Here is an 18,521-nt window from a genome sequence, read left to right on the forward strand (position 1 = left end):
TAATAATAAATAATTGCCTCTCAAAGTCTTCACAATAATCTGTGCAATGGTATACGATGCAGCACAACCCATATAATGAAATGTTCTTCAGCGAATAGCTCGCATCTGTAAACTATAGAAAAAATAAAACAATTTGGGTGTGCTGTTACAGAAAAATAATCAACAATATGGTTGTGTTTAGTTTTGTTTGGTTTAGTTTAGTTTGGTTTTGGTTTAGTGTGGTTTGGTTTTGGCTTAGTTTGGTTTAGTCTGGTTTAATGTGGTTTGTAATGGTTTGGTTTAGTGTGGTTTGGTTTGGATTGGGTTAATGTGGTTTGGTTTGGTTTGGGTTAGTGTGGTTTAGTTAGGTTTGGTTTAGTGTGGTTTGGTTTGTTGTGGTTTATTGTGGTTTAGTTTGGTTTACTGTGGTTTGTAATGGTTTGGTTTAGTGTGGTTTGGTTTGGATTGGGTTAATGTGGTTTGTTTTGGTTTGGTTTACTGTGGTTTGTAATGGTTTGGTTTAGTGTGGTTTGGTTTGGATTGGGTTAATGTGATTTAATTTGGTTTTGCTTTGGTTTGATCTAGTGTGGGTTGATTGGGTTTAGTTGTGTTATGTGTAGTTGGATTTAGTGCATTTCTGGTGTTTCCATTCAAGTTTTCTGAAGTACAGATTCAAAATGTGCATGAAAAAACAGAAACCACACCTTTCTCTCTCTCTGTCTCTTCAGTGTCACATGGTGTAATTACACCTCTTTCTGTTGGCACTAAAGACTTGTAACCCTAGCCTTCTTTTGCCCTCCCGTCTCTCTCTGTCTCTCTCTCTGTCTCTCTCTCTCTCTCTCTCTCTCTGTCTCAGGAAAGCTCTGATGGACGTGTTGGTGGACTTGTGTGCTCAGTACCACCTGAATCCAGCTGAGCACACCCTGGAGCTGGCGTCGACTGAGGGCCAGCCCATTTCCTTCAAGCCCAACGCCTTGCTAGGAACACTGCACGCCAGCCGCGCCCTCATCAAGGAGAGAACTCCAGAGGAGCGGGTACCCAGGAAACCCGCACCCAAAGTGCCAGAGGTGAGCTGCATTTTACATACAAGTAGCATTTAAATATTTTTAACATAAACACTTTTAAAAATTGTATGCACATAAACACGTCGTGTTCTGTGGTCAGATAATGCTATTTTGTTCAGCACTTCCTGTTTGACGATACACGGCATTGATATGTGATCTTTACACTGACTACTGAATTACAGTTTTCCTCAGTAGCCTGACTGTCCTTGCGTCCACGGCATTGTTTAACCAAGCTGAAACAGGGTTTGTTAGTTACTCTAGCTCCAGTTGTTCACTAGCTCTCTCGTTTAGCACACCTTCAATAAGCATCATTTTACTATCATTTACTAATGTTATTCTATTCACTTCTTCTTTATCTTCTTAATTATGTATTTGTATATGTATTTGTTATGTATATAAGTAACAATATCAACTTCCTTATTATTATTATTATTACTGATTACTACTGTTGTATGCACCTTTATAACATATCAGTGAGTGATGTTTATATTCCATGTGATGATATCGTATGACATAATACTAACAGAGTCAATATCAGGGTTTAGTCAAGGGTTAGTAAACTTCATTAAAGTGTTTGTGTTAAATCTGAAATTAAAAATGATTATTAAAATGAAAGATTAAAGGTTATTAAGACCTTGTGGATGAAAAAATACAAAATTCTAGAAAAGTCTACCATGTCAGAATTATTAGTAATTGAAAAGACTCACCTCCTACATCCTGTCTGTCTGTTTAGTCATAACAGTATACAGTGCTTTGCACAAGTATTCACCCCCTGGAGATTTTCCACATTTTATACTGTTGGTACCTTGAATTAAAATGGGATTTGCCATTTGACTTACACAGTATGTCTAACATTTGAAGGTGCAAGTGTTATTTTAATCACCCTCCTGGGTTATTACTTAGAGGCCTCTGGAGCCATGATTGTGCCATATGGTTATTTTATGATTTTCAAAGTTTAGGATATTTTTTACAACCAAATCCTGACTGGTACTTTGTCCAGGACATATTTTGCTAGCTCCTTAGTCTTCATGATGCTGTTTGTTTAGTTATGTTGTCTAACAAACTCTAGGTTGTTCCAGGACAGGTGTGTTTAAATTGAGGTCACATGACACTTTAATTGCACTCCTGTCAACTGTGTGACTTCTGATGCAGACTGCTTGCACCAGAACTAATTTAGGGTGGTGAATACTTACGAAAGCCACTGCCACTTGCATTAACAGGTTTAGATACATTTCAACTTTATTTACTTCTCAGATGGTGAAATATTGATCTGTCATACTGTAGTTGTATTCATGAACAATCAGCATGTACAAGCTAGCTGTATTATTTTTGAAGAAAGGACCAGAATAAAACCAGTTCTTGTGAGTCTGCCCTGTTTTAGCACTATTCCTTCTTTCTACGTTTGTTCACTAGAGTACTTTGAGCAGTTTTAGAATAAGCATCAAGGAGTAGCTGAAATATGACTCCAAGAGCTAATTCAGATCTCCTATTTCTGTAGCGCAGCTGATTTGTCTCTCGTTTTCACTCACAACTGCCTTTGCATCAATACAGCTTCTCTTTTTATTTTATTTTCTTCCTCGGAGACATGTGAATCCAGCTGAATGCATTTTTTTTCCAGAACTGCCACTCATGCTGCCTCATAGGGCAGCGTAAAAAAAAAAAAAAAAAGAAAGAAGAAAAAAAAACATTCGGTGCTGTCTGCCCTCTTCTGCATACATGAGCTCACAGATGCCCGTGATTGGCTAGTGTTTCTGTGATTGACAAAGTGGAGGGAGTATTCCATCCCTCCCACCCAGACAATTTTTTCCACCCAAATTGTGCTCCCATCTTCAAAATTTGAACTCGTGATCTCACTACGATAGGGTGAACGTTTTTCTGCCACGATCTTTTAAGCTAATTTGGAATGTACACGCAAAAATGTTTTCAAGTGCAAAAAGCTTCCTGAAATGTTATATTCTCACAGCATTGCTGATACTCACATTTACCTCTTATATTAACAAGTCACTCTTCTCATTAAATAGTGTATTTTTATCCTGTTATCAATACTGTTACAATATACATTATCCAACATGTTCAGTTTATTAGTCCTTAGTATTTAATGTTCCTTTCGTGTTGCATTTGCACTCAATTCTCATACTCTCTAGAAGACTTTAAGCTTGTTTCGTTGTATTATTTTGTGTAACTTCATCTCTGCCCTTTAAACTAACTCAGCAGGAAGAGCCGGCTTCTCCCAAACGCACTCGAGCCAAGGTACAGTGGCCTCCATCTCTTCGTCTCGAGTGTCCATTTCTCTCTCTCTATCTCTCTCTCTCTTTCTCCCTGGAGTCTTCCCTCCTTCTGGCGTGTGGTGAATTTTTAATGGCGGTCTTACCTTTAGTTACCATGCATTATTGCTGTCTCTCTGATACTCTCTCTCTCTCTCTCTCTCTCTCTCTCTGCCTCTTTCTGTCTCTCCTTCTGACCTTTGACCTCAGCTGTTGTCATGACTACATGACAACTTGTGACTACACTCAACTACAGAAGTTGCAGTAGTTGATGACTAGCACCACATTCATGAGTGGGATTTTTCCAATCTGCTGCTTGTTACTATGAAGTTGTGCTAATAATGCTAATATTTAGGTTTGTTTAATGCACTTGGTACACTTAATTAATATTCAAAAATCACCTTCTCTATGGTCAGAATAATATATGGTTAAACAAATGATATAAACTGTAATGCTTACACCATATCACGCATTTCTACCACCATGTTGTCTCTTGTATCTGAATATTAGTTTTCCATCACTGTTATATAAAATGTGCTGTTGGAACAGAGGAATGTAGTTATAAAAAACTTTATAACTACAATTCTCTGTTCCAATGCAATTTTTTTAAATACACCCTCATCAACTTTCCCTCACAAAAGTGCACAAGGACATGAGTGTATAATTCTGACTGGGATTGTTTACACTCTACCTTGTAAATGAGTTGTTATATTTTTGGAAGATTACGTCATTTATTGGTGCTGTTGTCAAGTATAAATGACCATGTCAAATTGCAATACTTTCTGGGGAAGTTCTCCTGATGTATATAGTGTGTGCTCGATCCCTTAGCACTTGAATGACATTTGCACTGCTGAAGTAATGGAATGTTCCTCAAGACAGCAACGGGGAATCAAACAAGGGGATAAGGCTGTTAAATGCATTACTGGACATTCAACCTAGCTTGGTCTCTCTCTCTCTCTCTCTCTCTCTCTCTCTCTCTCTTTCTCTCTCTTTCTCTCTGTCTCTCTCTCTCTCTTGTGCAGAAGACAGTGCGGCTGGTGGTGAACTACCACCGCGGGCAGAAAGCAGTAGTGCGTGTGAACCCACTCATACCCCTGCAAAGCCTCGTGCCCACCATCTGCCAGAAGTGTGAACTCAACCCTGCACGTGTGCTCCTGCTCCGTGACGCCATTAGCCAGCACGAGCTGGACCTGTGCAAGTCACTCACCGAGCTCGACATCCGTGAGCTTTATGTGCTTGACCAGACACTGGGTAAACACAAAAACACACACACACACATTGTGCATTTTAATTTGGGTATTGATATATGGCAAGACAGAATGATAGACAGGCTAGACGGAAAAAAGGACAGAACGAGCGGCAGACAGAAGGACAGAATGATAGATAGATAGATAGATAGATAGATAGACAGATGGACAGAATGATAGGTAGACAGACAGAATGATAGACAGACAAACAGAGAAATAGACAGACAAACAGAATGATACATAGATAGGCAGAACAATAGACAGACAGAAGAACTGAACAATAGATGGATAGACAGACAGAACAGTAGATAGACAGAATGATGGACAGAGAGCCAGACAGAAAAATACACAGGCAGAATGATAGTCAGACCGACAGAGAAATAGACAGACTGACAGAATGATAAATAGATGGACAGAACAATAGATAGATAGAATGATAGACAGACAGACAGAAAAATAGACAGGCAGACAGAATGGTAGATAGACAGACAGAATGACAGTCGGACAGAACTACAGAATGATAGATGGATGAACAGACAAAATGTTAGACAGACGGTCAGACAGTAAGTATGATGCTGGAATGAACAGGATGATGCACAGACATGCAGAATGCTAGATGGATGGACAGATTGAGAATGACAGACTGACGGACAGACAGAACAATAGATGGACAGACAGAACAACAAATGGATAGAGAGATGATATATGGACAGACAAAATAATAAGTGGATGGGACTGAGAATGGACTCAGATTTTGAACTTGTCATTACTTTAGTACATTAGTGTACTAAACACCCCATTGGTGTCATTTCTATTCCCAGTTCTCCAGCCTAAAATGGTCTCGGCTCCTGTCCTTAACTACTCAGGTATCACTCTCCCAATGTAGCTGCTGCTGCTGCTGCTCAGCCGTCATAGCTGTTGCTTTATGTGTTTAATTTGCAGTCTTTGAGAGCATTAATAACATTGCCCTGCCTTTCTTGTGTTGCTCATGGAACAAGTTTGGATTTAGCTATTCACGTGTAGGACTTGAGTAGGGCTTCACAATATGTTGATTATTAATCGTTATAGTGACATTTGTGGTTGCAGTACTGACATTAATAACATGCAATTGAGCCTTTTAACTCATCTTCATACTGAAACAGTTTTTATTACAGGTCTCCTTGGGCTCTATATCTACTTGGGGCCTGTGGAATTGTTACAATTCTGTGTCAACATCATCCAACAAACACAAATCATTTTGGTCTAGTCTTGAAATGTGAGCGTTCAGCAATGTTTACTATCTTGCACAATTTCAGAATTGGAATGTGGTATATTGGCCATGTTGTGCAACCCTACACTGAAAATAGGGTCCACAGGTTTGCATGCACAACCTGCTAAACTATTTTTTATTTTTATAATCATTGACAACTGGTTGTGATATTCGATTCATGGCTTGACAATGAAAATATTAGGACTGACTGTCATTAAATCACGAGGCCTCGCTTGTGGGAATGATGTGGTCACACACACACACACACACACACACACACACACACACACACACACACACATGCATACACTTAAAGACAGATAGGCAGCTGCCCTACTACTGCCTTAAAACACTAAACTTAAGGTTCTATTGTCTGTCCTTTACTGTGATTGGACAGTGTATAATTAGTCTGTCTACTTTTAGCTTCACCTACATTTTGGGAGTGGGAAGGATGATAGAGTTAATAATCCTAGTTCGCGTTCATGACTCCCTCAACTGTACAACCATTGGTGGTGCTGTTGCACTTGATTCCACAAAAGTCCAATATAATCCACCTTGACATTTGTTAACAGCAAATAATCTGATGTGGATGTTAAAAACTAAAGCTTCTATTGATATGTTTTACTTTGAAAGGCAGGGAAAATCCCAGCCTTGCTCTCCCATTTATACCAGCCACCCTTGCTTATAGTTCTGAAGCACAGCTTTTGTCTTAGTCCCAATAATGCTTACTAATATAAGTTGAATCTTGTTAACTGAAAGCAGTAGGGATAATAGCACACAGGGATGAGAACAATAACACTGTGTGTAAGGAGCAGCCATTGTTTGTGACTAAGAAGTATCAACTAAGTTTTGGACCCAACTGTACGTCCAATGTTTTCATATTAATTTCACGTGAACTCAGCCATTGCTATTTTTGGACAGCTCATTGAGTGCAATATTAAGGCACAGATTGTGGAGAAAGCCTGAAATGGATTTAGTCATAGTAATTTGAAATTGCAAAACTGCAGCACCATCTACTGGAAGAGCACATCCTCACCCAAATCATGTTGCAAGCCAGTCTCAGAAATTTGTAGGAAATTACATCCTCTGAATTTCTGATCATGTTGTGGACTGGAATGAAAGGCTCCAGTTTCAAGAACACACCTTCCCTTAATGAGACTGTAGAGACATGCAACACAACAGAAATACACACTGGATTGGGAACTTCACACTTAAACATTTGATCAGCTTTGGTTACATACTGCCTACCACATGAAGCTAAATACAAATTGATCAAACTTTATCCACCAGCAGAAGCACAAGTATGTTTAAAAATAAACCATTTGGTCAGGAAACTGTCCACTCTGTGTGTCCAATAGTAAACCTATCAATAGTTCAAGTAAACATTTGTGTGTACAAGGAATAAAATAAATAAATTCATTCATTCATCTTCAGTAACTGCTTTATCCTGGTCAAGGTCGTGGTGGATCTGGAGCCTATCCTGATAACCTGTCCTGATAACATATCCTGGAGTCTATCACATGGCCAATTCATCACATTGCACAATGCCCACACACTTGTTCATGCCTTGGAGCAATTATAGCATAGCCAATCCATGTACCTGCATGGTTTTGGACAGTGGGAGGAAACCTGAGAACCTGGAGGAAACCCATGCGAACACGGGGAGAAACTCCACACAGACAGTAACCCAGGCCTTTGGGTTTCCTCCATGTGTACCTTCAACAAAGTCATGTAGTGATGTTACAGTATTTTCAATAATTACCATCATACAGCTATCTTTCCTTTGAACCTTCTCACCAATTTCTAGCTGGTTCCGAAGGACAAGGAACTCTAACAGTTAATTGGGGTTCATGTGTACCTGCATAACTAGTATTCTACTTCACTCCTTCTATCACTGGGATAACTCATGCCAGCATTGTTTTGAGGAACAGGACTGACCTTAGGACTAACCAGAAAGGTGTTCAGAGATTACTGCACTCGTACCACTGAGAGGGGAACATCAACCTTACAGAACCTGGAGAAATTACACAGTCATGCCTAGGTAGGTAGCAGCAGCACAGACTTCCTAGACACCTCCCGGACAGACTTGCATCCGAATAATATCCATGAAGAGGAGATGCTTCTCATTGAGTGGCCATGCTGATGATGTCCATTTAGAGAAGGGAGCTCCTCCTGTCTAACAACCATAACAGATGAATTTTTGGTCTGAGGATTGGCTGTCCGCAGTTTGGTCTAAAGAGTACCCTATGGCCTGACCCGGAAAGAACAAGAAATGCTCTGCATGTTCACCTTCATGAAACACTACAGTGTCAATAGACTGATTTACATATGCAATGACCTTAGACAGAATTTCTGTCTAACCACAAGGCCACACCAGAATATCATCAACACATGAGGTGATCACTAGAGACACCCATTTCAATCTGGCATCTTGCTTGGACTGGTAAGGGGATGGCTACCACAATGGGGAGATCCTGTGCCAGGCTTTTGGGAATCATGGTAGAGGAGGCACCTTTTTCCTTTCAGAAAGGCCATAATAAATTTATTGGGCCTCAGTACTGCTAAAGAGGGAAAACTGACTCAATGTAGAGTTACACAGCACTCTGGGCACAAGACCCAAACTCACCAAGGTAGAAGAGAGGCCAGTTACTTGTCACTCAGAATGTAGTCACATGCTGCTAAGCATTTGGCTCCATATGGTGTACATGTGGTCTGACGTGTACAAGGTGAGAGAATAAGAAAGGGGAAGATGGCTGTGTGAGAGCAGTGTGTTTCACATGACCTTTGAGAAGACGATACCCAAGTGATTCTCACCACCACAGAAAGGTACAGTGACTGTAATACTGCTGCCATTGACTCGATCCATTTTTCACAGTTAAGGCTCTGGGTTACTGATCAGAAAGTTGGGGATTCAAGCCCCTGCACTGTCAAGCTGCTGCTGTTGGGCATTTGAGCAAGGCCCTTAACCACATCTGCTCCAGGGGTGCCGAATCATGGCTGACCCTGCGCTCTGACCCCAACTTTCTAACAAGCTGGGATATGCGAAAAACTGCATTTCATTGGCTCTGTAGTCATACTCTGCACAATGACAATAAAAGTTGAATCTTATCTTCTATCTTATATACTTAAAGGCCTCTGCCAAGGGCAAAGTCTTCCCCCTTATCCCCCTCATCAAGCTTGGAGGTGCTGATTTTCATCCGACTTGGCGGTGAAACGTTTGAGTATTTGTCGGAGATCCAGTTTGGATGGCGCCAAAAGAACACGCGTCAAATATGTCTCTTATTATTTTTGGTTTGTTTGTTTGTTTTTTCAGTGGCTGTGCTGGGAAACATCTACAAAAACTAAGAACGTCATACAGACATTTACGTTTATTAGCCTTATTGTACTGCATGAATTCTAGCAACATCTTACTAACAAGGCTGTATGCTGCATGAGTGTGTTTTACGCTTTTGCATAACTCCGCCCCAAAAATATGAATCCGCTACCAAGAACTGTTCATCATATAGTAAAAGCTAATTGAACTTTTATCCAGTTTATCGTTATTATAGTTGATAGAAACATTTTTCATTCAAATGGTAATACAAATGGTAACTTCTGTTACATAGTGTTGTCTATTGAAGGAACAGTTCAGCAGAAGTCAATTTTATACAATATTACGCTTGTCTACCTGATTAGCAAACATATGCTTGGTGTCTGATGTTTGCTTATTTATCTTTGCACTTGAGCTACAAGACTAGTGTAAGCTAATCTATTCTGTAAATGTCTGTCTCAAACTACATCAAATTCTTCAGTGATTGTACAGACCTGCTGATGTGATTTAGGAACGTTATAGAGGCAGCTATCTTGGACAACTGGAAACACTTTTTTTTTGTAATCATCGCGTTTCAGAACTACTATTAAAATCATGATAAAAGTGTGAATATGACTAAAATACTTACAGCCCACCTCAGCCTCAGGGTCTGGGAGTCATATTTTCAAATTTTTTGGAGTAACATATGAGAGTGTATATTCTGCCACTGGTGGGGTTGTTTTTCGATCTGGCATGGACTCTTCCTCATATGACAATGTAATTTGAACCGAGTATAGGTTATAGACAGAAGAGTAGGTAATAGTGGCTCAGTGGTTATGGCTTTGATCAGAAGGTCATGAGTTCAAATCTCGGCACCCCCCACCAATCTTCCTTTGGTGCATCTTTGCACAAAGCCCTCATACAGTGAATTTTTAATAAGGTTTTTTTTTATTTTTGTGTGAGAATCCATTATGTTAGCTACATTGTTATTGTAGCTTGAGCACAAAAAAAAATGTTGCACACAAAAATATAGCTGATCAACTACATTTTGTCTAAATTGAAAACTGAGAACTGTTTTTCCCAAAGCTGTTCGTTTTAACACGTGGTATTGATATAATATACAAGATTATCCCTACTGCATTCACTCAGTAAGAACACACTTTAAAAAAATAAAATAAAATTTACATTCCCTTAATAAGGAGTCAAAATTGTAAATACTATGGCTAAACCATAAATTTTGGCACCTATGCAGAAGAATCTTATTTGAGATATATTAGTGAGATGTACTAGTTATTAATTGATTATAAAACAAAAAACAGTTCTTAGTAGTGGACTTGACTGTGTTTATGCGTGTATTCATTCCACCTTTGCTACTGTTATTAGTTACAGTCAGTGAAACTGTTTATATTTCAGCAGAATCTCTCAACTCCAACACTAGTGCCAGTGGAGGCGAGAAGAAGGGACTTCTTGGCTTGTTCAGCTTCAATCGGAGGAAATCGAAGGTAAGGGATGTACACTAGTAACGTGCCAGTGTCTTAACACCACTCACGATATTACAGGTTAAAAATTTGGGACACGCTCACTAGTTTCACAGCTTAGATGTAAACAAAGCTATCTAACATTGCTAGCTTAGCTGTCTAGTAGTGTTTGATGGGATAACGGAAGTAGCTGCGTTTAGCATAATATTACTGTATCAGTGTAAGAACATCGCAAGTTTATTTCACAATTGTTTTCCATATTAAAGTAAAAGAAACATTATTTATTCTTCTTAAATCACCTACAACCTTAAGTTTTATTATTCATTCTTTTCACAGATATAATTAACTCATTCATACTTTAATCTCAACATTACACGAGTATGAGTTGCTCATAGTCATTATCGCGAAAACTTTGCACCTCAAATATGCATTTATGGTTGTTTTATTACTGAGCCGTAATACAAAGTAAAAAACTTAGCAACGCTTAAAACATTCAAATGTTTTTTTGTTTTAAATTTTGTGATTTATTTGTAATGATTTTTTAATTGCCAGTTTTTCATTATCCATTTCCAGTATCTAGGTATTATTCTAATACCTATGTCAAGGTGATTATTGTAGTCAAATTGTCACAGTAGCACATCTTGAATTGTCTAACTGTTACTGAACCTTGAAGAATAATGAACACAATAGTGCATGTATAAAATTCTCCAATGAACAAATCTCCATTATTTCTGAGTCTGAATGCTGAACAGGATATAAAAGGCTTTATCATGATGTCTAGCAACCCCAAACACTCAGTGTGTGTATTAGGGATGTAACACAATGGCATTATATTTCTGTAGCGCTCAAAATATCTGCATCTCTATTCGGATTTAAACCCGAAGCGTTTAAACCCCACGAAACACTGGAAAACAGGTAGAAATGTTAGCAGTATCAGCATGGTGTGTGAATTGACAGTGAACTCTGACAATTTCTCAAACTCAGCTACATCACTCGAGCTCCCAACTAGAGATATGCAACGAATAATGTATCAGGTTACATCCCGAGTATGTATGTAGAAGTTCTCTGCGCTCCCTGTTTCAGACAGAAGAGTTCTCTGATGACATGGATCAGGACGATGGCAGGCTCATGCAAAACACACACACTAACATCAGTGTAAGTACTAACCCCTGTGTGTCTCTGTCCTCTTACTAACACTAACACAAACACACACTGCCTTTCATTTTCTCTCTCATTCCTGTCACTACAGCTCAAACACAACTCACCAAATAATAATAAGCTTTAAACTATTATTATTATTATTATTATTGATTTTGTGTTTGATTGAAAATATGGTTGCTGTTTCTCAGCTTTGTTCCTGAAATTCCTGAAATAAAGATTTTCTCACTTATTCTTCTAACCTTATGGCGTTTGGAAGACTGTGCCCTAAAGCTTCACCTTATACTTGTGTATGAGCTCTTTGTGCCACCAGAGGGCAGTAGTCACACATAAATCCATGGTGTATCAGGCATTACCTGTACATTATTGATCTAAAAGACTGTGAAAAGTTGGAATATGATATATTAAAACTCTGTTGGAGATTGGTGCTTATGTTTAAAGATGATTGGGACCAAAATGATTTATCGTTGAATGATATTTGACGATACCAATGAATCTGCTGTAATACGATACAATTCTGATTCATAAGGCAACAATTCGCTATTTGATGATACCATTGAATCTGCTATGTTACGATTTGATTTCAGTTCATAAGGCAAAGATTCAAAATTTGATAACACCACTGATTCCTCTACTATATAATAAAATTCTGATTCATAAGGCAATGATTTGATATTTGATGATGCCACGGAATCAGCTACAATACAACATGATTCTGATTCTTGAGGCAATGACTCAGTATTTTTGCAATTTTATTCACTTTTATTTACACTCCAGTTCTGTCCTTTTTTTTGATAATAATTGATTTATGATTGTTGCCTCAACTCATGTCAGTCATTGCCTTTTAAATCGATGTATCGATCCAAATCTTCTGATTATTAGATCCCTAAAAGGAGGTTTAACTTCTTTATTTTTAACTTCATCTGACTTGTATAAAGCACCATAGGTGCTTAAATGCAAAGGTTTTTTTTGGTTTAGTTAAAAAAAATCCTTTTCTTTATTTAGTCAATTTTGGAACCTTTTGTGTGTTGTGTGTAACACCAATTAAATATATCAAGAAATAAAACACTAGAGGGCATTCTGTTATACAAAAATAATCAACAGTGCAGCAGTGTGATGTGGCCTGATGTGAAGTTAAGTTACTGTTACCTCCGTGAACACATCCCACAGGGTTTGATTCCTCTTATACCACATCAATTTTCTGACAATAACAAGCATATTTTATTCATTAAAGAATGTCACACTGTACCTTTCATCCATTTATAGTTGAGTTAAATGTTAATTTCTTTTATCACTTACTTATAACAGCTACAAACCGTCAGGTTCTCACCAGGCTCTCATCTTCTCTTTCTTCAAGTCAATAAGACAAAAAAAAAGAGTAGCTTGTCATGACATGTCACTGGAGGACTCTTTCCTCACATGTTAAATAAATACTGTCTTATGGAAAACTTTGTTTTCTTTGTTTTTTAAATAACAACTTTTTTTTAAAAAATGATTATTATAAGCTGAAGATTACTATATATTTTGCAGCCTTCAGTAATACATTTGTGTATTATTATGTTGTTTCATTTTGTTTATTTACAGTTTTTTTTTTTACATTTAAATCACTAATAACTCAGTCAATACATTCAAATATGAAACTTGTGCGAATTAGCATGACTTTCCATGATGATAACTGAAACCTGCAGAGCTCCAGGATAGAGACAAAACATTACATTGAGATAATTGTGCTTCATACTGTGACTGCGACATATTAAAACTGCATCATTACAAAGCTTGATGTTTAAGGTTCAAGACTGACCTGCATTATTCAGACCAAAATGGTTATCATAGGCTAGATAGTGGGAATGCTGTGATTAAACCAAACACACAAGATTAATTTGATTGATCAGAATTTTCCCAGTGGGAACAAAACAACACATTTAGGGATTGGAAATAATCCCACCACTGAAAACGTGATGTTAACACTAACATAGTCCCATTACTTACCCATCTCCCATATTTAGATTGTTTTAGTGATGGCACACATGCTACAAGCCCAGTATTGTTCATGACTGGTGATGACACACGAAGTCAGTGAAGCACTCCAGATCTTATCATATCTAGGCTGCATTTGTAAACACCGTCTCCTTGTTTCCTCCTAAAGGCCAAGTCGGGTCACACCATGTCCTTAAAAACCTTAAACTGATCATAATTTTGACTCATTGATTCAAATGTGATTGTACTTCAGGTAGATGTGAGTTGCACTTACCACCCTAAAGTTGATTAATTTCCTATAGCAGCGTGTCTTCTAGTGTTTTATTCCTCTTATACCACAGCAATTTGCCAACAATTAGAAGTGTTTTATTTATTAACAAATGGCATATCACACTTTTTATCCATTTATAGTTACATTTAATGTAATGGAACAACGGTGACACAAGTTCCTATCACTTATATTGCGTTATAACAGATATAAACAGACGTTACCTTACCAGATGCCCTTTTTTCTCTCTTGAAGTTAATAAGAAAAAACCTACTTTGTCATGTTACCCAGAAACCAGAAAGTTCTCTATCCTGAAGACTTAGCATTTCAAACTGCTAACACTGGAACATAAACCTTGTTACACTGTATAAACGATTAGCATTCTTTTTCTATGATAAACTAATTTAAAAAAGCTCTATTTATTATTAGTCTTTGAATGAATGATGGAATGGCCATTATACAAGTTGTTACTATAGAAACGAAGAACATGTTAAAATGAGTGCATTAATATAAAGCTGTGATTTGAATTACAGCCGGGAAACCCCTGTCAGATCTGCTGTTATAGAAAATGAATCAACACCTTCTGACCAATCAGAATCGAGAATTCAAAAACAATTTTTTTTTCGTTTTTTTTTAGTTCCTGATAATTGACAGCCCCAAGATATACTAGCCTCGTAACTCCACTGCTAGACAGTGTCTTGGCTGACCGACTACATTTGGAAGATAGCTACCCCCATGTTTACCCCTAGCGTTTATCCGTGCTCTCGTTGTCTGGGTTTCGAGCCCATTGTAATCGGAACTCTTTTCTTTACAGCAATATGCAAATAAGGCAGCTAGCTATGAGGCGCTTGGGGAGTCAGCCAGCTGCAATAGCAGGAGTTGAAACAGCCAGAGATTTTCTGCATACAGCCTGTACGTACTTTTCGAAGAAGGGCTCGTGTTCCACAGCTGTCTGCTAAGAAGCGGCATAAACAGCAACAAGGCGTCACGTGGGAATGGCTGCATTTTTGTAGGGTTTTTAATGCATGGTTTCATAATTGAGATTTTGTCACTGAGCCTAGTGAAGACACAGGCAGCTGCTACATTTACTGTGTGTTTGTGTGTGTGTGTGTAAGAAAGGTTAAAGCCTCTTGTTGAGTGACTCCAGGACATGCCACTTGACATTTAACATTTAGCCATACCTTCTAGCTCAATGTGTGTAATACAGCTGTTACATCACACTCACCTCCATTGACCTCTGCAACACACACACACGCATGCACACAGTTGGCCACAAATCAGTGTGCAGGCATGTTTGTGCATGTTTAACCACTGCGTTTGTGTATGTTTGTCCTCCCTCAGGGTCTGTCGGCGGTCAGCGGCGTGTGTGTAGAGGCTCGTCCCAACACTCTGGGCCAATCACAATCGGCCATGAACCTCTCCAGGCTGTCTCCCAAAATGGAGCCCAAGAAACGGCGCGCTCCAGCTCCACCTCATCCTTCAGCTCCTACACTCATGCAGACACAAACGCAGAGCAGTCCTGCACCGGTGGCACAGGTGCGAGCACACGCCTTACTCATACACTCCCCCACACACACGCACACACACACACACACCTCAAACGAAGGTACACTAACACACATGTACAAGCATATGCTGGTAATTGGTTGTCTAGTATTCAGTCAAGTGCAAAATTTTGCATCCCCATAGTTTCTGGAAGGGGAAATCTTCTATTTTTACAATTTATTTGCAAAAAAAACTTGAAATATTGATGTATCCTACAAGCAAGGAATGCAAGGCAAGCATCTTTAAAAAGATATCTAACAGAGTTTCCTCAATATTTTACCATTGTCCATCTTTGCTACTCGTTACAGTGAAACAACTATTGTGACCAATAAATAAATAAAAAAATAGACTTTCTTTTAGGGTGCACAGACTTTTGGTTACACATTTTATTTGTGGGGCATTGTTATCAAATTAGTCTTTGGGCATTTGGATTTTCTTTTTTTTTTTCTGTTCTTTTTTTTTTTTTTTTTTTTTTTTTTTTTTGGTTAAACATGCCATTTTATAATACAGTGTTCATTAAAGTCATGTTCACTGAACAAACTTTTTTTTTTTTTTTTTAAATGAAACAAAACACAAGGACCAATCATTTCCCTAGAGCCGCTCTCATAACACTAGTTTGTGCTTCCACACAGGAAATGCAATGTCAGGAAATACCCCTTGTCCTCCTGGATTTCCACTTTAAGCAGGTGTGTTAGTTCCGTATGTATAGTGCTCTAATCACCATTCTTTGAGTCCGGAATAGAAATGTTCCTCAGCTATGGGCTGTGAGTGAGCAAGTGTTAGTAATAAATATATGGAGAGGAAATACACCATCACTCAGTAGTCAACCATTGCACTTGGCCTAAATAAAAGGAGCATTCCCTGGCAACATACGCCCAATGTCTGCAAAACCTGCACACTTATTGCTAAGAATTCAACTGGCAGTTGTAGAGGTGTATAATTGAATGAGGTGTATGCATGGCACAGCATTAGTGCATCACTGAATTCACCAGTGGCACTGTCAGGGCAAATTTTTCTTCTGTACCCAACCAATCAGGTTCATAATTTTTCCTCATATGGCACTTATGTCTATTAACATGTCAATACTGTGGCCCTGGGTGACCCTTAAGACCTTTAAACTGCCACCCTTAAAAGCCCTTTTGCCTCCTCATCCCTGATCTCCAGTCTCTCAGAGACTGGGCCGCGCATGGCTGTGGCATTATCATAATAGAGTGAACGCTGTGTGATCGCTGTTTCTACAATCAAACTGATCTGCCGCTGACACAGCTAGACTTACTGAAGATATATTTCTTTTTTTCTCTTTTCATGTCCGATGCCACATTTGCATATTGTGTACAAACCCGATTTTAGATTGAAAGATTCTTGGCTGTTTTGTTGGTTTCCAATCAAATATTCAATAAAGTATAAGTTTTCCCAAGTTTCCACTGGCTTGCTACGAGGCAAAAATGGAAGACTAACTGACTTTACACCCTCCCAGCAAATCACACATTACATCTGTTTGATGCCACTAAGTTTGCAGCCTCAAGACTTATTGAAAGCGGTTGCGCCATGTCTGTGTGCCCTCGTGTAATCTGAGTGCAGTCACATGAGGACAGCTGCTGCCTCCACGCTTATTTTAGACCACTCACTCATACAGCTCAGCTCACAGATCGTCTCCAAGGACCCGCTGATTATCGCATACATCAGATTGTAAGCCTCATAATGTCATTCTGAATGGATTCCTGGTCCAAACAAGAACTTCTAGCAAAAGTTATGCTTATAGATAAAGGCATAAAATACTGTATATGAGTTTATGCTAAAAGAGTTTTAAATCCGAGTAGCATACTTTCTTTTTACAAGTCTGCTTTAAAAAAATTTTTATATTTCTATTTCTATTCTATTCTATTATCGAAGGTAGTTTAATAGTCATGTGGCATTGAATGTTGTCTTCATTGAAAATATGCAGTTGTAAGCAGAACAATAAAGGGCATCATTTTGCGTCTTTAACGTACAGCCATGTTGTCTTTGATGTATGTCCAGACTATCCCTGACTGTATTTGTGATAACTAGTATAACTAGTATAACTAGTATCGAAGTTGTTACGGTTATTTTTTTTTATTACGTTATCATAGTTGTCTACCTAAGGAATAATTCACATTATCACATTATCATTAACTTTCCTGTACACAGAGCGAGCATGGGGTAGTGTGATAGTGCTTGTGCAGTTCTTAGATTTGACCACTAGGTGCATTAATAAGGGGCAGTGAGTAGGGGCAGGGACTAGAAAAGTGAACAAATCAATGGAACACTGGCTTATGCCTGTCAAATAGCAATTTTTGTTTTGTTTTTTTTAATTGTTGGTCACTCAAAATAGGTAATTAGAATGCCAGAGGAATTTAAAATGCATGGAATTGTGAATGTGGACTTAATGACAGTTGTTGTTGTTCTTTTGACTGCTCCCGTTAGGGGCCACCATAGCAGATCATTGGTCCACATGTTTGATTTGGCACAGGTTTTATGCCGGATGCCCTTCCTGATGCAACCCTCCCGTTTTACCCGGGCTTGGGACCAACACTGAGAGTACACTCCCAGTGGCTGGGTGGGTTCTCTGCCTGAGAATCGATCCCAGGCCATGGCAGTGAGAGCACACGATCCTTAGGCACTAGACCACCAGGGACCCCAGTGAGGACTTTATGAAGATTATGGCAGATACACTGTATATGGTGGGGCTCTGACCCACTTGCTCCTTTTACAAGCCGCCACTTTTGTAAGCCGCCACTTACTGACAAGCAAACAGGTTTACTTAGCTATGCAACATGGTTGTCAATGGGGGATTCTGGTGACCCTTAAACTAGGCTTATACAGAATATTAAACTCTCTCTCAAAACAAAATAAAAATGCCAAAACAGATTCAAATTAAAGTACTCTATTGATCTTTCTCCTGGCAGTAGGCTGTATAGAAATGTAGCTGAGTGTGTCCAGTGTGGATTGACTGAGGTTTGAGATTGAACACGACACTTGATG

The 18,521-nt window shown here is 38.7% G+C and overlaps 1 protein-coding gene across 12 annotated transcripts in view; it reads left to right on the top strand.

Moving 5' to 3' along the window:
* Positions 1-18,521, top strand: part of cobl (cordon-bleu WH2 repeat protein) — a 76,685-nt gene that overhangs the window by 29,722 nt on the left and 28,442 nt on the right. For 4 of the 12 annotated variants that reach the window (XM_053240718.1, XM_053240640.1, XM_053240694.1 and 1 more), the window contains 6 exons: positions 836-1,046; positions 4,330-4,558; positions 5,376-5,420; positions 10,506-10,594; positions 11,654-11,725; positions 15,315-15,509. In XM_053240718.1, coding sequence (XP_053096693.1) covers positions 836-1,046; positions 4,330-4,558; positions 5,376-5,420; positions 10,506-10,594; positions 11,654-11,725; positions 15,315-15,509 — 841 coding nt within the window. The remainder of the gene's footprint in view (positions 1-835; positions 1,047-4,329; positions 4,559-5,375; positions 5,421-10,505; positions 10,595-11,653; positions 11,726-15,314; positions 15,510-18,521) is intronic. The other 8 variants (XM_053240885.1, XM_053240917.1, XM_026926254.3 and 5 more) reach the window with 7 other exon arrangements.

The sequence above is a fragment of the Pangasianodon hypophthalmus genome, chromosome 1, assembly GCF_027358585.1.
Source record: "Pangasianodon hypophthalmus isolate fPanHyp1 chromosome 1, fPanHyp1.pri, whole genome shotgun sequence".
Taxonomy (NCBI): Eukaryota; Metazoa; Chordata; class Actinopteri; order Siluriformes; family Pangasiidae; genus Pangasianodon; species Pangasianodon hypophthalmus.